The sequence below is a fragment of the Geotrypetes seraphini genome, chromosome 13, assembly GCF_902459505.1.
Source record: "Geotrypetes seraphini chromosome 13, aGeoSer1.1, whole genome shotgun sequence".
Taxonomy (NCBI): Eukaryota; Metazoa; Chordata; class Amphibia; order Gymnophiona; family Dermophiidae; genus Geotrypetes; species Geotrypetes seraphini.
The window spans coordinates 55666112-55685907 of NC_047096.1; the positions used below are offsets into that span (position 1 = coordinate 55666112).

Consider the following 19796-nt stretch of genomic DNA (forward strand, 5'->3'; position numbering starts at 1 on the left):
TGGTTTAGACATGGAAAAGGCTTTCGACAGCATATCCTGGCACTACTTATTCTGGGTTCTGCAGCAATATGGCTTGGTCGGCCGCTTTCATGAATGGATTCGTAGTTTATATCTTAACCCGCAGGCGTGCTTGCTGGTGAATGGGGGCCTTACTACTCTTTTTTAATTGGGCAGAGGTACCCGGCAGGGATGTCCCCTTTCCCCTCTACTTTGTGCTAGCCCTCGAACCTTTAGCGGTAAAGCTGCACACCGATCCTTCCATTCGGGGAATTTGGATAGGAGACAGGGAAAGTCGAATAAATCTTTTCGCAGATGACATCTTACTATATCTTGACAATCCCATAGACGATCTGGAGCGAGCACTTGGGGTAGTTCAAACTTTTGGCAACTTCTCAGGTCTGCGGGTTAATTGTGCCAAGTCCGAGCTGTTACCCTTGGATACCACTCACAAGGAGGCCTGGCATTCCGCTCTTTCTATATCGCCTGTTGATGGGCCGTTGCGGTATCTTGCAGTGTATCTGACCCCTGATTTGTCCCTCATGTATCATTATAATGTTTGTCGCCCTCTTGAGCAAATCGCGGCTCAGTGTGACCGCTGGCTGGAGTTACCGTTGGGCTTGTGGGGTAGAGTAGCTCTAACCAAAATGGTTCTCTTACCGAAGATCCTGTATCCATTACAGACTCTCCCTGTGTGGCTCTCTGCCCGGGATGTGAAGGCTTTTCGTTCCACTATTTCTACTTTCATTTGGCGACGCAAGAGGGCTCGCATTAGCTATACTAAGCTGATGCTGGATAGATCGCAGGGGGGCTTGAATCTTCCGGATGTTAGACATTACAACGTAGTGGCTCTGTTTCGCTTTATCCATAAGGGCTGGACAGGACATTATAGGTATGCCCCTGGGGGTTGGCTCTCTTCTTGGTGTGCGCTGCACTCCTTCTTGGCTCTCTTACATTTGCCGCCATCGGCGGTTCCCGGGGGTTCCTCGAAACCGAGTCTTCTCCAGCCGATTAGGTTAGCTTGGAGGTGGTGGAGGAGGCAACAGCAGAAAACACCTGCTGCGTCGGCGCTCCTGCCCTTGTGTGGTAATCTTGCTTTTGTCCCGGGGATGGGCCCTTCTCGACTCCAGGTATGGGAGCAGCGGGGGTGTAGGACATTGAGAGATGTTTGGGATGGGGGTGGCGAGGGTGTATTTCCTCCATTTGCCCAGATTAGCAGCGGTGGGATCTGCCCCCGAACCAATTTTGGGTATACCTTCAGGCCCGCCACTACTGTACTACGCTAATTCAGAGATGGGGGGATGCTTGGCTCTGTGGTCCTCTGGATGCACTATTCTTTCTGGTTCCCACAGCCCAGAATAAACTCTACGTGGGGTCATCTGCTGCGGGCGAGCTTGTCTCTGGGTACCCTTGATGGGGTGGCCTCTGTGTGGAGGAGGGAGCTGGGTTTCCTAGGGGATCGGGGAGCGTTCCTTGTGTTGTTTGGTCATATTAGATCTATGGGAGGCTCCTCCGATCTCCAGGAGATGGCAGTTTAAGATACTACACAGGGCATATATCTCTAGGAAGCACGGGGCTCTTATGGGCCTCTGGGAGGGGGATGTGTGCACTTACTGTCGCCGATCCTCTGGGACTTGGCCCATCATTTTTTTGGAATGCCCGTCCACTGATTTGTGGTTGCAGGTTCTCCCTTTTTTTGGAGCAAATCGTGCACCGTCCTATTCCACGTGACTATGACATGCTCTTATTGGGCGATCAGAGAGTGCTGGAGGACGCCGGTTTCTCGACTTCTCAGCAGAAATTTCTTTATTTAGCCCTCCTCTTGGCAAAAAAACTCCTCTTGCAATATTGGGTGTCTGATCAGGCGGCCTCCTTTCATCATTGGCTTCATCGGGTTGCCCAAGTAGCCCACTTTGAAATTCACCGAACTCCCAGGAGGGGGGAGGATTGACCATCGATGTTATGTGGGGCTTTGGAAAGGGGCCTTTTTGCTGTGTCCCGGGGACTCGGGGGCACAGCTGGACGATCTCTCTTGATTACACTTTTTCTCTTTTTGCTATTACCCTTTTCTATTTTTACTGTTCTTCATCTCTTTTTTCTCTTTCTTCTCTCTCTTTTTCTCTGTCCTTCTTTCTTCCCGTTTAGGGGCCTTCGGTGCAGTTCGACGTGGGGGTGGGTGTTTGTGTGTGTGTGTGTGGGCGTGTCTGTGGAGTGTCTGTTGTGGTTTGTATGCAGTGTCTGTAGTCTGGGTCCATGTAGTATGACTGGAGGGGTTGTTTTTGCTCTTTATATGCAAAAAATTTGCAGATTGCGACTGGAGGGTACGGCGTTAGTCCGTTCCATTATTTCTTTTCTGTGATTGCCAGTTAGTTTTTACTGTTCGGTTCTGTGATTACCCATTTTTGGACCATGTGTCCTTGTACTGTTGGATTTCTGTACACTCTGTGTTGCATTCGCTAATAAAGAAAGAAGATTTGATACATACAACTTTTGAATGGTGAACAGTGTAATTTTTGCAGTAAAGGCGGCAGATGATCAAATCTTGATTTAAAAATCAAGCAGGATGCTTTATTCAGTAAAACTACAATAACCAAGCTGAGATAGATAACGCTCAGAAATGACTCATGAAAATGTGATTTGATTGCACTAAGTTGTTTAAGTTTAAAAGTAAACAAGTATCGAGTTTATTTATAAATTTGATGAATCGATGATTTACTAAGCAAATTACAATAAGTTATAATAAACTTACTAATAAAAACGGGTGGGAAGGCACATGCACAGTGTGAGTAGTTCTAAAGATTTAAGTGACAACACTTTTGACCATGTTGGTTTCTGTGGATGATGTCACCCACATGTGAGACTATAGCCGCTGTCCTTGGAGAACACCTGGTACATGTGAGTAACTTTGATTTATCTGCTGTCATTTACTATGTTACTTCATTGCATGCACCAAAATTTAGGTTAACAGAAAAGAGATTTTATACTGCCTGTATTTCTTTGCCAGCTGTCGTGAGCTTGCAGTCTCCTTTAAGTTTGAGCAGAAATAATTCCAGCCATTTTTTAGTTTTGTTTTTTGTGAACACCGACTTCATAGGTTTTGTTTCTGGCTAACAAAGCCTTCCATAAGTAATTTAGATTAAATTTCTTTATTTTGCAGTTGGCTTTGAGTTTTGGAAGCAGTTGTGTGCTGAGCATGGTATAAGCCCTGAAGGAATTGTTGAAGAATTTGCTACAGAGGGTACAGACAGGAAAGATGTTTTCTTTTATCAGGTAATAATATTATCGCCTAATTTTTGTTACTTTATCTATGTAATTGTACTCACCTATGCATTGGAGGGGACATGGTACCCTGTATCAATGAAACTTGTTCATACCCTGAGAAGAGACTGCCTATTAGGATATGGGAAGAACAGAGCTAGAGACTGATTTATTAAACTACAGTCACGTGAAAAAATTAGGACACCCCATGAAATATTCATTTTTTTCTTAAGAAATGTTCACATATCGATGTCAAATCTTTTTTTTTTAATTTATCTATGGAAAAGAAAGTGATGTAATTACAGGTAAACAACAAAAATTTTCCTTAATTTACTCATGAAACAAAAAATATCCACAAAAATGTGTATTCTAACTGAGAAATAAATTAAGATACCATAATAGCTAGTGTCACACCCCCACCTTTAGCTGAAATAACTGCAGTAAGACACTTCTTGTAGCCATCTACCAGTCTGACATTTAGTGTGAGGAAAGTTTGGCCCACTCCTTCAAAGTTTCAAGTTTTATTTTGGTTTGATGAATCGCTTATTCAAATTTACTAAGCGAGTTACAATAAAAGAAAGATAACCATACATTTAGACATACTATTTAAAATTTAAAAATGATGGGTTAGACCGACAGACTTACAAACTAATCGATACACAAGGGATAGAGGAATAAAGTTACAATTCAATTCTTTAAAGATGGAAAAAACATTAGGGAGGGTGTAGTATAAACCTGGAGGGGGTAACTACTTTAAGATTTGAGTATAATTTAAAGATTGAAAGCATCTTTAAAAAGAAAACTTTTTAAGTTATTTTTAAAATGGCTAAGATCATTTTCCTCTCTTATATATTGAGGCAAAGCGTTCTAAAGTTGCAGTGCCATCACTAAAAATATATCATGTCGTTGAGTTCCGATAACTTTCAGGGAGGGGACTACTATGAGCATTTGGTTAGTAGACCAAAGAGAACGATGTGTATTATAAGGAATAAGCATTCTATTGATAAATTGTGGTTCATTGGTGGAAAGAGTTTTAAATACTAAGAGTAATGTTTTAAAGGTGATACGGTGGTTGATTGGAAACCAGTGTGAGTTGATCAGAAAAGGAGTAATGTGATCATATTTTTTACCATTATGAATGAGTTTTGATGGCTATATTCTGTATTATTTGAAGGCGCTTCTTTTCTTTTTGTGTGATGTTTATTAATAATGAATTGCAGTAATCGAGTTTAGTGATAATTAGGGAGTGGATTAGAATGTTTAGTGATTTTGGCTCGAGAAACTTAGATCGAGCGAATCATGCGTAACCTATAGAAGCAAAATTTGGTATTACTTATGTATTCATGATAGGAGAATTTATCGTCAATAATGACGCCCAGTATTTTTAAAGATGTTACTAAGTCCAGATGAATGTTATCAAGAGTGAAAGGAATACTTAAGCTTATTCCCTTTTTCCATGGGAAAAGTAAAGCTTTTGTTTTTTGTATATTTAGAGCTAGCATGTTGGAATTAAGCCAGTCTGATTGTCTCAAGTTTTTTGTTGATCTCAAGTATTTCCTTTGTATTTTCTGGATTTAGGGGATGTGATAGTTGAATGTCATCGGCATATGTGAAGGTAGTAAAGCCTATCGATTGACCTAGACTTAATAGGGGTGATAGAAAAATGTTAAACAATAATGGGGATAGAATGGATCCTTGGGAAATACCATAATTAAGAGTATAAGATTTTGATGTTGTGTTATTGAAACTAACTATGGATGAACGATTAGAGAGAGAGGAGATAAACCATTCTAGTATTTGATCAGACACCTATAGATTTTAGTCTATCAAGGAGTAAGGCAGAATTCTTTCAGCTGTGAGATGTTTGAGGGATTTCTTGCATGTACAGCCTGCTTCAAATCACCCACAGCATTTCAATGGGATTAAGATCAAGGCTTTGACTCAGCCACTCCAAGACTCTCCCATTTCTTAGTTTTCAGCTAGTCCTTGGTGGATTTACTGGTATGTTTTGGGTCATTGTTGCATATATATTTATTCATTTTGAAGCCAAAAATAAGTGCAACCCATTATACAATCATATTACACTATAATAACACTTAAATTCAATCAAGATTATAATCTGACAAATATATATATTGCCCCCCAATCAACATATTCGAAAATTGCACTCAAAATTAAAAATATTTTCCCATTCACCCTCCCCGCCACCCTTGACGTGCATGATCAAAGAGCAAAATCAACAATCACTCTTTGCAAAATTTTGTCAATGGCTCCCAAATATCCAAAAACTTCTTATAATGTCCCTGCTGTATGTCCAAAATACGTTCCATTTTAAAGACATGACACAAAGACTCCCACCAAAAGGTATAGTTTAACCAATCCCAGGTTTTCCAATTTCTTAAAATAAGCTGCATGGCAACCCCTGTCATAATAAAGAGAAGTTTGCTATTGCAAGATGATATTTGACTTTTAGCTCTCATTGAAGTGCCAAATAGCACAGTATTGTACGTTAGTGCCACTAGATTTTCCATTACTTTGTTCACCTGATCCCAAATGGATCTCCAAAATTGAAGTATCAAGGGACAATAATATAATAAATGATCTAATGTCCCAGGTTCAAGATGACAGTGCCAACATCTATTAGACTTGGAACTATCTAATTTCTGTAATCTAACCGGAGTCCAAAATGCTCTATGTAACAAAAAAAAACCAAAAAAAACCCCCACATTTGTCTCATAGATGCAGACACCGTACATCTCATCCTCCAAGTCCAGATTCGTGGCCATTGAGACGCAGTAATCTGATGCTTTATCTCAATGCTCCAGATGTCACAAAGACCAGTTTTTGGTTTCTTATTCAAAAATCCAGATATTAATTTATACCACTGAGCGGCCTGGTGACCCAGGAAATCCACCTGGATGCACAGGAATGGCAAACTATACTGAGTTTTTTCCAATCAGGGAACCCCTCCTGAATGGCCTGCTTCAACTGCAACCACCTATAACTTTGAGATTTAGCAATGCCAAATGTTTGTTTCAGTCGTGAATAGTCAAACAGCTTTCCCTCTGATACTACATCATCTATAGTATGTATATCCGCCTTTATCCAGTGCTTCCAGATGACCTTAAACCCACCAATTTGAATCTTGGAGTTCAACCAAAGGGACTGACAAGTAGATTTATGAACTGGAATAGATGTTAAATTATTAATAAATTTTAATGTCTCCCAAGTGTCCAATAAAATTTTATTGTCCTTATACAACCTAGGTAGCTCAAAACATGACACAATTTCAATGGAGACAGGAGTTGCCATTCCAACCATAACCAGTCTGGAAGATTTTCCATGAGCTCCGGGAGGATCCAATACATACCCTGACACATTATATAGGCTTGATGGTACCTATAAAAATTTGGAAAATTTACCCCACCCTCCACAATTGACTTTTGTAAAGATTCTGCCCATTCAGACCAGCACATTGTGTGGAAGTGAAGCATGATTTTGGGGCTCTGCGGTGTGCAGTTATTGAACATCTTCCTTACTCTGTGCGATGTGGGGATTGGATGTGTCAGCTGAGACAGCGGTGGATCTCCTGTAGCTTTCAGGCAATTGGATGTGCCTGGTTTAGCTTTATTCCTTTGTAGAGAGGATAAAACTTGAGTTATAACAAAAGAAAAAAAAGTCAGCTGTACAGACTTTGGGTGGTTGGGGAAGGGGGTAGAGGCACTCTCTAAGACCTGGGAGCAGGGCAGAGATACTGGAGGCCAAGGCCAAAGATGACCCAACCAGTCAGGTAAGCATGCATGGACTAGACATATGGCAGACTTTGTTCTACTTGCAAGTCAGCAGCTGAGTACAACTGCAGACTCTGCCTCTCTTGTGATGGACTATTTCTGACTTTGAAAATGGTTTGGGGGGGGTGAGTGTCAGGGGGATGCTAGAGCTGTTTTGCATGTTTCTTGCACAGAGGCATTGGTATCCATGGTCCTGATTTGTCTTTGGAAACAGTGGCCATGTTTGAATATGCTCTTTTCTCTCCTGATGCAGTTTGTGCAGCAGGAGAGTTCACAATCTCCAACAGGAGCTTGGGGTGGGGTGGGGGGGGAGAGGATCAGTGTTCCCTCTAAGCGGGCGGGTGTTGTGAGCAAACTTTTTTCACCGTGAGCCAAAAATATCGGGCGCCAGCAAGTTATGAGCCAACTCGCCCGATTCTCCTCTCGCCGCCCTGCCATCTGCCGTACGCCTCTTCCGATTGTGCGCTGTGACGAGAAACGTGTGCGCTGCGATGTAATATTTTGTGCGCCAGCGCAGCTTAGCGGGAACACTGGTTCAAATGGTTTTATTTATTTCCCCAAATTTATTTTTGTTATACGCATTGAAAATATTTGATATTGCGTTTAAATCAAAATCTCAATAAACTTGAAACGAGTGCCCGTGAGATTGTGGGAGGGTTAAATACTCAAAACTTAGAAGTTTTTGCTACGCCAGCTTTCTGGTATCTTTACATACAGTGGCGTACCTAGCATATGTAACATCCGGGGCCCATCATTTTTTGGCACCCCCCCCATCTGTAAGAAAAACATGATTTTTAGTAACAAACCACACGTCACACATGAGTACCTAGGAAAAGGCAGCATCTTACATATTGCAGTGAGCAGTACATCAATACACCCATTGTAAAACTAAACAAGCCAGACCAGCACAGATCAATCCTACACCGTCAATCCTAACAGAAAACACACAGAACACAGAAAACACCTTCGCCTAGAAAGGAATATGTAATCACAAACTAACCCCTCCCTCTTTTACAAAACTGTAGTGTGGATTTTAGCTACGGAGGTAACAGCTCTGATGCTCATAAAATTCTGAGCATCAGAGCTGCTACCACCAAGGCTGGTGCTAAAAACGCTTCACAGTTTTGTAAAAGGGGGGATAAAATAAAAATACATAGACAAAGGTTAAATTGAACCAGCAAGAAGCTGGACTCTGCATACAATGCTTCACAGAAACAGTGACACATGTCTCCTAAAGCAATAAATAAATAGAAATTTTTTTCTACCTTTGTCTTCTGTGGTTTCTCCTTTCCTCATCTTCTTGTAACTCTCTTCCTTCCATCCACTGTCTGCCGTCTCTCTTCCCCTATATGGCATCTTCTCTCCTTCTATGCCCCTTCCAGAAACTGTATGCCTCCCCCTTCCATCTCTCCTTTCACCCCATTGGTCTGGCATCTCTCTCCTCGCCTTCCCTCTCCCACACCTCTCCTCATAGTCTGGTATCTCCCCTTCCCTGATTCTCTGGCATCTCTCTCCTTTCCTTTTCTTCCATCTTTCGCTCCCCCTCCATGCTCTCACATCTCCCCCTTCCTTTTCCCTTAGACTGGCATACCTTCCTCCTACGCTCCAAGCCCTGGCATCTCCTTTAATTCCCTCCCTCATCTTCCTTCTCCCTCCAGCTGGGTACCGCAACACTCTTCCCTGCAGCTCTGCACTTCCCCACAATTGCCATGCTTCGGTTCCTCTTCTTCCTTCCTTCCTCCCCCCCCCCCCCGCGGGACCCTGCGGCACCATCAACTCTTACTCCCTCTAATGTCGGCCCTGCAGCTCCAGACTTCCTCGCACCTTCTCCCCTCCCCCTTTGGATCGCTATTATTTTAAATGTTATAGCCGCGGAGCTGTATCCATCAGTGGAGATGTCTAACCTCGGCCTGCCCCGGAACTCTTACTGCAACAGTGACTTCCTGTTCCTGCCTAGACGGGCGGCTGCTGCAGTAAGAGTTCCGGGGCAGGCCGAGGTTAGACATCTCCACTGATGGATACAGCTCCGCGGCTATAACAGCTCCTGCAGCTCTGCACTTCCCCACAATTGCCATGCTTCGGTTCCTCTTCTTCCTTCCTTCCTCCCCCCCCCCCCCCCGTGGGACCCTGCGGCACCATCAACTCTTATTCCCTCTAATGTCGGCCCTGCAGCTCCAGACTTCCTCGCACCTTCTCCCCTCCCCCTTTGGATCGCTATTATTTTAAATGTTATAGCCGCGGAGCTGTATCCATCAGTGGAGATGTCTAACCTCGGCCTGCCCCGGAACTCTTACTGCAGCAGCCGCCCGTCTAGGCAGGAACAGGAAGTCACTGTTGCAGTAAGAGTTCCGGGGCAGGCCGAGGTTAGACATCTCCACTGATGGATACAGCTCCGCGGCTATAACATTTAAAATAATAGCGATCCAAAGGGGGAGGGGAGAAGGTGCGAGGAAGTCTGGAGCTGCAGGGCCGACATTAGAGGGAGTAAGAGTTGATGGTGCCGCAGGGTCCCGCGGGGGGGGAGGAAGGAAGGAAGAAGAGGAACCGAAGCATGGCAATTGTGGGGAAATTTGCGACGCGTGTGTGCGCTGTGAAGAGAAACTTGTGCGCTGCGATGTAATATTTTGTGCGTGAGCGCAGGCCAACGCAGCTTAGCGGGAACACTGGAGAGGATTCCTTCTCTACCAACCTCAGATTCATCAGAATTGGTGGTGGTGATGAGGGTTTCTTGGATCCTTTTGGTTCCAGAGCTTAACCCAGACAGATCAGCGGGCTCTGCTGGCAGAGGCTGGAAATCCAAAAGTCATATTTTCATGTTTTAAAGCATATGTAACTGCAGCTTCCTTGCTGCTGTTAATCTTCTGCATTGCAGAGAGATGTTTGATGTGTGCTTTCATCCAGTTTTGTTTTAAAGGCAGATGATGAACACTACATACCTCGAGCTGTGCTCCTGGATCTTGAGCCACGAGTGATTCATTCCATCTTAAATTCTCCATATGCAAACCTGTATAACCCAGAGAATATCTACCTGTCTGAACATGGTGGAGGTGCTGGAAACAATTGGGCCAGTGGATTTTCACAGGTAAGTTTTTGTATTAGTATCACAGATGATTCCAACTATGCATAATCCTTGTAAATATATCCTTTTTTTTAACATGAATAAAACCAGATTAAATGAACTTGTGCAGGGCAGAAGTTGTCAAATTGTAAAAGTCCATTCTCCGGAGACGAGCAAGGGATATGCAGACACACTTGTTGATGGTCCTCTGACTGAGCCTGGGTGCTGGTGCTCTCCCCTAGCTACAGTAAGCTGTTGGCTTACTGAGCATGTGTAGGATGCCCTACACCTGGATCCCCTCCCCTTGTCCTGTCAGTTTTTTCTTCAACTGCTCCTGTACAGTTGTAGTTATCCCCTCTTATCTCCTCAAAAACGAAAAAAGCCAAAAGGGCATCATTAGGGCATTATTTCTTTCCATTAATAAAAAAAAATAGAGGAAAAGGAGAGAGTGAAAAAAGAGCCTCTCACAGAAAAAAAACAGAAACATTGACATGCAATAAATACGGTTTTAAAAACCGCCTAAATACTGCTGGCTTTAAGACCGCAAAAACATCTTTTTTTCCTTCGAGGTTGACGCCATGAGCAGCGGCACTCTCTCCTTTCATGCCGAAACTGTGACAAAGGCATTGAGGCTGCCAACTTTACCGCTTGCTCCCTCTTTCCCAGGGCCCTGTCTTGGTACTGTCGGGGGAGGGAAGCTCAGCGCTGCTGCTGCTGGCAGAAAAGGAAAAAACATCAGTTGTGGCAGGACATAAAAAGAATCCTATCCAGAAGGGGTGATACTCCCTTTCCACCAGCAGCAAATTTAGCAGCATGCCTCTCACAGACACTGGGATGCCGCTGTTAACAGTGGATGTTTCTGGGAAGGCTTCCGGTAGCTCAGTTTTGGCCTTGCGGTCCTCTCTCAGCTCCTTGCTGAAAACTTTGACTGCAGCTTTGAAAACCATGTCAAAATCCCATGCTAAGACTAAACGGGTTGCCTCTCCAGCTCCTTCGGACCACAACCAGATACCACCTAAACGTTTTGCTCTACTGTTTTAGCTCCAGAACCTCCTTTTCAAGGTTCTGAGCCTATGCAGTCACTTTCTAATTTTTTCAGTCTTTTACAAAAGTTTATGCAGGTTGGTGCTGCTCTACTTCAGTCTTCTCCTCCTCCTGCTATTCCTCTCCTTGAAACACAGCAGTGCCCTGCTGGTGTGGAACAACTTTCATCAGAGAATCCTTTTTTATCAATCCCTGTTGTTATTCCTTAGAGCATGAATTGGGGTTCCTGCACCCCCATCTGTTCATTTCCAGTGCAAGCAGATTCTCCTAGAGATTGGTCGGATCATGATGATGTCCTTATAGCAAACCTTGACCAGCTTTCGTTACCTCTTTTGCAGCCAGTCCCAACAGAGTTTTCTTATCCTAAGTTCTTACAAAAAGGTTTATACATAGGCAGTAAGGATTTTTAAGCTATCCTTCAGTCCTGTAAAACTCCATCAAAGGATACTACAAGACCTACAACTGGCTAACTGGGGTGGGGGGAACCCCTATCAGGCCAGGATTTTCAAAAACCCGTGTTTAAAAGCGACAGTCTGCTAATGCAGCTGTTTTGATACCGAATCTAAAAACCCGAGACATTCTTTTTTTTTTTTTTTCAAAATCTTTATTCATTTTTACATCTCACAACAAGAGTACAATAATATAACAATTGATTCATATAGATCACTTGAAAATCTTTTCTATTATCATAAATATATAAATTTAAATCCCTCCCCCATCAAATCGGCGGACAGCAGTGAAGACTTCCTACATTTGCATGTGCCCATTACTGATGGGCACATGCAGAAAAAACGTGTACAAAAATACTCTCCTGCTGACCCTGTGTTGTGATACAGCGGGAGAGATGCCCATTCTCTCCGCTGCATCACAACACCTCTTCCCTAATATCCTGGCTGCAACCCCTGGCAGCAGAAGAGATGCCCACTTTCTCCTGCTACACTAAAAAAAATTCTGCCTGAATGGACCCGAACATGTCCCCTCCTCCCTGGACAGATGCCCACTCTCTCTCCTGCTGCACTAAACTACCTGCCCTGACTAGTAGTGACCCCCCTCCCACGCACCCTTCCCCTTTACCTGAACACAGAGATGGACATCCTCACTGCAGCTGCTGCTGCGGCATCTAAACTGGGTATTCCCCACCCCGGTGCATCTTGGGATGCATCCAGGGAGGGGCATGAGACTCTGGCCCAGGGTGTTTAAGGTCCCTTACCTTCAGCAATGAGAGCCTCAGGCCCCTCCCCAGATGCATCAGGAAGGCTCCTAGGGCTCTGATTGGCCTGGACACTCCATAGGTGGGGCCTTAGGCATCTGGGCCAATCATTACCTCAGATACAAAATAAGCACCTGTCTTAAAACATGTAAACCACTTTGATTATAAGCACACAGAAAGGCGGTAAATAAAGTCCCTTCCCCTTTAAGGAGGTGTCATGCTTTAATCTCTCCAGTGGTCAGCTTCTCATTCAGAGCACCTTTTTGTAGCTTGGATGTGACCGAAACAGGTTTAACTTAAGCCATTCTTCTTTTTAGGCTTGAATGTTTCTTCCCATTTGTAACTGCTTTTGGGCATACTGCAGTGTTGGATGTCTCTTTTATGCCTTTACAAAATTGGGTTTGGATATTTCAAGCATATGGATGTCCGTCTGGGCATTTGAGACATCCATATCTAATTTAATCTTTAGTCTTATATACCGGATCATTCCCAGAGGGACTCGAACCGGTTAACAAAACCATAATTTTAAGAACATTGTTAAACAATAATAGAAGAGGGAGAGTCAGTGAATGTCAACATACAGTTGTCAACTAGGGAGTTCTATCAGTTATCAGTAAGATATTTTGTAAACAGATACGTTTTCAAGGTTTTTCTAAAGCAAGTCAGTGAAGAGAGAGTTCTAATAACTAAAGGAAGATCATTCCAGATTTTCACCATAGTAAATGTGAAAGCCTAAAACAGGGGTGCCCAAAAGGTCGATCGCGATCTACCGGTAGATCGCGAAGGCAACGCGAGTTGATCGCGTTGCCTTCGCATTCTACTTGCTTCCCAAGAGCCAGATGGACCCGAAGCATCCTGGCGGTCCTCACGCACCCAGCAGCTCCTCTCACTACCTGCACGGAAAGGCGCTAAAAGTCAGTCAGTCAGTCAGCCTCCCTCCTCTCCCCCCTTCCTACCTTCTCTCAGGGATTCCCAGGCCAGTGCTAGAGCTTTCCCCTCTGCCACGGGCTGCCCCACCGAAAGTATGAAGTTGCGTAAAGTGGGGGGGGGGGGGCTGGGGGGCAGGAAGCAGCAGAGAGCGTGTGCTCCAGGGCGGGGGTCAGTCGCAAGCGACTTCGGAGAGAGCGGTGCGGAGGGTGGAAGCAGGAGGAAGAACGATTTGGGGGGGGGGGAGAATCGATTGAATGCCTGTTCCCACACTTGGAGACATTGATAACATCGGTCCGGCTTCAGCTTCATTTATGTCCCCGGGGGGTCTGTCCTTGAAAATACCTGCAGAAAACTCCCATCCCATGCAGCAATTTGCGACCCATAGTGTTTGTGGCTCCTAGGGGGAGGAGGAGGCGGAGGGGAGGTGGTGGTTTGGAGGCCTATTCCCTGATGGTGGCGGCAGTAGCTTGGGAGCAGACAGGGAGACAGAAATAAAGGGGGCAAGGAGAGAAAAAGACAAAGAAAAAAAGAGGGGCAGGGAGACAGAAAGAAAGAAAGGGGACGGGGGCAGGGAGAGAGGAAGAAAAAGTTGGCAGAGGGAATGAGGTCTGGAAGCATACAGCAGGCTGAAAGAAAGGAAGATATATTGGATGCACAGTCAAAAGAAGAAAGTGCAACCAGAGACTCATGAAATCTCCAGACAACAAAGGTAGGAAAAATGATTTTATTTTCAATTTAGTGATCAAAATGAGTCCGTTTTGAGACTTTATATCTGCTGTCTATATTTTGCACTATGACCTCCTTTTATTAAACTGCAATAGCGTTTTTTAGTGCAGGGAGCCTATGAGCGTCGAGAGCAGCGCAGGGCATTCAGCACAGCTCCCTGCGCTAAAAACCATGATTGGTAAAAAGGGAGGGAGGTATATTTGTCTATTTTTGTATAGTTGTTACTGAGATGACATTGCATAAAGTCATCTGCCTTTATCTCTTTGAAAAACCCCCCGGAATATAAATGATAATTAACATTTTCTGTGCGTACAGTGTGTTTAAGTTTATTATTAGGATTTTATATACCGCCTATCAAGGTTATCTAAGCGGGTTTTTTTTACAATCAGGTACTCAAGCATTTTCCCTCTCTGTCCCGGTGGGCTCACAATCTATCTAACGTACCTGGGGCTATGGAGGATTAAGTGACTTGCCCAGGGTCACAAGGAGCAGCGCGGGGTTTGAACCCACAACCCCAGGGTGCTGAGGCTGTAGATCCAACCACTGCGCCACACACTCCTTTGTGTTTTTATAAAATTTTATTGTTGGTAGATCTTTTTGACTTGGTCATTTTAAAAGTAGCTCGCAAGCCCAAAAAGTGTGGGCACCCCTGGCCTAAAGTTACTTTGAATCCCTTTAATGGAAGGGAATATTAATTTAAATTTATGTATATTCCTCATACACTGAAGACGATGGGAATTAAAAGAGAGGAAATAATGGGGGGAAAAAATCACATTCACACACTTAAACTGAACCTTTCAATATATCAGAAGCCATTTCAATGCCCTCAACAATAGAGTAACACGATCATATTTATTTACCATAAATTATTTTGGCAGCCCTGTTCTGAATAAATTGTAATCTCTTCAAGTTACTTTTACTTAAACCAATGTAAAGGGAATTGGCATAGTCCAGATAAGCCAATATTATAGCCTGAACCAATATAGTAAAATGATGTTGATGGAAAAAAAAACCCAACCTCTCCTTAGCATCTGTAAACTAAAAAACAGCAGATATTAACACCTGCATTTCAAGACTTGGCCTCCTTTGTGTGTATGAAGTTAAATGCCACTAAAACCAAACTGTTATGGTTTGGTCCTGTTATACACAATCTACCTTCCTCCATAAGATTAAGTTCGGGTGACTCTCTAAAGATTGAATATTCATCTAGAATCCTGGGATTTGTTTTGGGTTCCACTCTTTCTATGACAAACCAAATTAACATATCTAAAAAATGTTTAAATTCAACAATGATGGATCCATTTCAAGTAGGATAAAAATATCATCAGCGTACATAAAAATTGATTCTGAGATAGGTAATTTCAAATATTTCAGTGATTAGAATAGGGTCATTAAATCCAGTGGTGTACCTAGTATATATGACAGCCAGTGCTGATATTTTTAGTAATAATCCATGAGTCACTCAACAAGGATGCACCTAGGAAAAGGCAGCATCTTAAACACTGCAGTGAGCACTAGAACACTAACACACGCATTGTAAAACTAAACAAGCCAGATCCTGCACAATCAATTAATCCTGTACAGTCGATGCTAACAGAAAACCATGTCCTATTCATACACACAGACAGATACACCCTCGCCCAATATAGAATAATCGCAAACTAAAAATAGAAATATGTAGACAAAAGTTAAACTAAACTGCCAAGAAATCAGACTCTGCAACACCACAGAAACAGTGACACATGTCGCCTAATACTGAGCAAAATATAAAGACAATTGATGTAAATTTGAAAAAACTGATACATAACAATCATCACTTTCTTTAGCACTCTCCAGACCAGTAGAGGTTAACTTTACGAATGGGTATATATCTAATCATGACCAGCAGGTGGAGACTGAAAACAAAACTTTGGGACAGTATATCCTAGCCCCTCCTCTCTATTTCCCTCAGTCTTCTTTCAGTCTCCAGCAGGTGTGGTGAGCTGTACCCATATCCCTTGGTAGGGCTGTTGGAATTTGTTTAGGACTTTTGTCCCCTTTTAGTGCCAGATTAAGCTTGGGTGGACCCTGTTTGGGGGTCCGTCTGACCTCAGGGGTGTCACCTCCCCAACATTTTTTTAGAGATGCCTCAATGGTAAGCCTTACCCCCTGGTTGGTAAGACATACTGTTTGGAGAGCCGTGGAGTCTGTTCTGTAAAGAAAAGAAAAAAATCTTGAGGTAGTGCCGGTCTGAAGGGTTGCTTTCCCTTTAAATATACTGTAAATTACTGCATTTTTCAACTAACTAGGTTGCTTATGGAGCAATTGAGCACTTCTGTAGCGCCTGGTAGACTGGTATAGTCCTTACGAATGAGTTATATACCTCACTGCTACCAGCAGGTTGAGACTGAGAACAAACTTGTATATCAGGATAGCTTCCCCTCTTGCAATCCAGTCTTCCATTAGCTGGTGGTAAGACTAATTTGGCTCCCCTCTTAGTACTATTGGAATTTTGTTTTAGACTCCTGAGTTCCCCTTTTCTGCTGTATAGAACTTGGATGGGTCCTGTTTGGGGATCTGTCCAACCTCGGGGGTGTTAAACTTGGCGGGTCTCGTGCTGGGTCCCTCCCCCAATCTTCCTTCACCTCCCCACATTTTTGTAGAGGTACCTCAGCCAGCAGCTTGGCCGTCTGGTGGTCAGGTTTCCAGCTTTGAGAGCTGTGGAGTCTGTTCTGACTAAGTGGAAAAAAAAAAAAATCCTGAGGTTTGCCGGTATAAAGGGCTCAATTCCCTTTAAAACTGCCATTTGTATTGTTTTTCTCATCTAACCGGCACATTTATTACAACTAGGGTGTTTTTCAGCACAATGAGCACTTTTAAGGGGGGGGGGGGAAATGCTCATTGTGCTCCAGACGCGAGGTACTCGTAGCCGGTCTGTGCAAGCGTTCTCCAGGCCAGAGCAATGGGTGAGTCTCTTTGGCAGCGGTTGCCGGTGGCCAGGGCATCCCGCCACATGTACCTTGTGAAGGATTCCCTTACTGCTGGAGCAATTGAGGATTCCCTTTTTGCATTGGTCGGTTCCTTTGTCTCAGCATCAGGAAAGTCCTAGACTTTTCAGACGCGACAGGCCGCAGGAGCTCCGATTTTGGCAGTTTCAGATCCAATTTCAGCAGGAACTTCCTCCTTCATTTCTGTTACCTCAGATGACCTTCCCCCTGTTCAGGAAATACAGGGGCAAGGTACGCGGATCTGGTGAGGCATCTGGTGGCGGATCCTCTTCCTCTGCCTCTATTGGACGGCCTTCTGACTCAGGGTCCCATTTCAATGTTCAATCCGGGTCCTTTCTATCTTACGGCTTGGCTCTTGAAAGGGATCGCCTAGGTAAGAAGGGGTATTTAGGTAAAATGATCTCAACTGTCTTGGGGTCCCGAAGGCTTTCTACCTCTTGTGCTTATGTGAGGGTTTGGCGTCTATTTGAGGACTGGTGTGCTGTGCGTGGAGTGGTCTCTTTTCATGCTTTCCTGCCTGCCATCTTAGAGTTCTTGCAGGATGGCTTGGCCAAGGGACTGGCTTGGTCTTCTCTACGGGTTCAGCTTGTGGCCTTGTCAGTCTTTCGTGGGTTTTGAAAGCTCAGCGTTTGACTGCCATTCCTGATGTGATTTGCTTCTTGTGGGCGCCAAATTGCTCAAGCCTCTCGTATGACCGTCTGTTCCATCTTAGGATCTGAAACTGGTTCTGTCAGTTCTGGTTCTTTGAAGAACCTTACTCTTAAAGCAGTCTTCTTGGTGGCCATTACTTCAGCTAGATGTATTTCTGAGCTGCAGGCTTTCTCTTGTAGGGCTCCCTTCTTTAAGTTTACCATGTTCGATCTGGGTCCCTTTTGTCTTACAGCTTGGCTCTTGAAAGGGAGCGCCTAGGTAAGAAGTGGTATTCAGATAAAGTGGTCTCTCTCTTGGGGTCCCGCAGACTTTCTACTTCTCGGGCTTATGTGCGAGTTTGGTATATATTTTCAGAGTGGTATATGGCACGGGGAGTGGTCTCTTCTCATGCTTCCCTGCCTAAAATCTTAGAGTTCTTGCAGGATGGCCTGGACAAGGGCCTAGTTTGGTCTTCTCTCCGGGTTCAGCTGGTGGCCTTGTTGGCCTTTCGTAGGTTGTTACAAGGTCAGCATCTGTCTACCTTCCAAAGTATTTAGATCATTGCTGTCTTGTTAAAATGTTTATTTTATTTTTATTTTTCCTCTAACTCTACTTTTCACTTCTCTATTACCCTCCAGGTACTTTAGTTAGATTGTGAGCCTTCGGGACAGTAAGGGAATTTTTCAAGTACCTTTCTTATTTCTAATCTTAATGTATATTTTCTGTAAACCGCTTAGAACCTAACGGATGTAGCGGTATATAAGAAATAAATTACATTACATTACATTACCGTTTCTGATGTCATTTGCTTCTTGCAGGCAGCCAAGTTGCTCAAGCCTCCCGTGCGACCGTCTGTTCCCTCTTGGGATTTGAATCTGGTATTGTTTGGGCTGTTCCCCCCCCCCCCCCCCCCCCCCCCCCCCCCCCCCCGTTTGAGCCTTTGGGTGCCTGCTCGTTGAAGGACCTTACTCTTAAGGCGGTCTTTTTGGTGGCTATTGCTTCTGCTAGATGTGTTTCGGAGCTGCAGGCTCTCTCTTGTAGGTCTCCCTTCCTGGAGTTTTTTAGGGATCGGGTCAAGTTAAGGCCTGTTCCTTCCTTTTCTGCCAAAGGTAGTTTCTCCTTTTCATGTCAATCAGTCGGTGGCTACTTATTTAAAATAATGTTCTTCTCAATATGAACTGTTCTTGCTCATGAAGAAATTATTTTCTTGTGGTTGTATACTTCAGGTTCTGGAGCCGTATACCCAATTCAGAGTTGTAATCGTATAGGTATTATACTGCTCCTATAACATCATTGGATGCCAAACTCCTTCCTATTTTTCTTAAAAAATACCTGAACTGTTCATATTTGAGTATTTTAAATAAGTAGCCACATACAAAGGTTATTTCAGAGAAAGTGGTTTATTTGTTATATAGTTTGGAATTATTTCTACCTCCTCACGCTTCCTCTCCTCTGGACTTCATTCCCTTCCCCAAACAACATCTCTCTTTGTCCCTACCTGAGTCTAACTTATCTTCCTCTCTCCTTCACCCCTCTCTCTCTCTCCCTGTTCCTTCTTTCATTCCCTCCCTTGCTGCAAAGGGAGTGGGGGAAAGAGAGAGCTCGATCCAGGGTGCATCTCTCCCACTCTCTCTACTGTCGCAATCAACATTTCTTCCTCTCTCATCCCCGGATATGTGCAGCATTTTTTTTACCATTGCCCACCAGCCCCATGCCCATTTTTCCTATCACCCCTCCCAGCACAATGTCACTTTTCTCCCTCCATCACTGTCTAACATTCCTGCCCCTTGCATTCTCTTCAATATGTCCCTCTGTTCCCTCTCCACCACCATTTCTCCCACTCACCCCTTTCTATCTCTTTATTTACTCCTAGCAGAATTCTGTGCATCTCTCCATCACTTCATTCTGCTCCTGGATCCAATATCTCCCTCCTTCTCCCCTTCCACCTTCTGTGTATCTCTCTCTCCCTCTCATCTACCCCTATGTCCAACACCTCTCTCTCCCTTCCTTGTGCCCTGTGTCAGATCTCTAGCCCCCTCCATGCACCATCTCTCCCTTCCTATCCTCCATTATTTGCAATTTAATCTTCCCTCACCATGCATGTCTCCCTCTACTCCCCCCATCTTTCCTTCTTCTCACCCTCCCCTCTCCTCCCACCAGAATTT

General features: G+C 44.0%; 1 protein-coding gene across 1 annotated transcript in view; it reads left to right on the plus strand.

The window, feature by feature from the left end:
• TUBG1 (tubulin gamma 1) overlaps positions 1–19796 on the plus strand; it is a 57162-nt gene that overhangs the window by 8508 nt on the left and 28858 nt on the right. Inside the window, 2 exon segments of the mRNA XM_033917551.1 lie at positions 3155–3267; positions 9961–10128. Of these exon segments, the coding sequence (XP_033773442.1) occupies positions 3155–3267; positions 9961–10128 (281 nt within the window).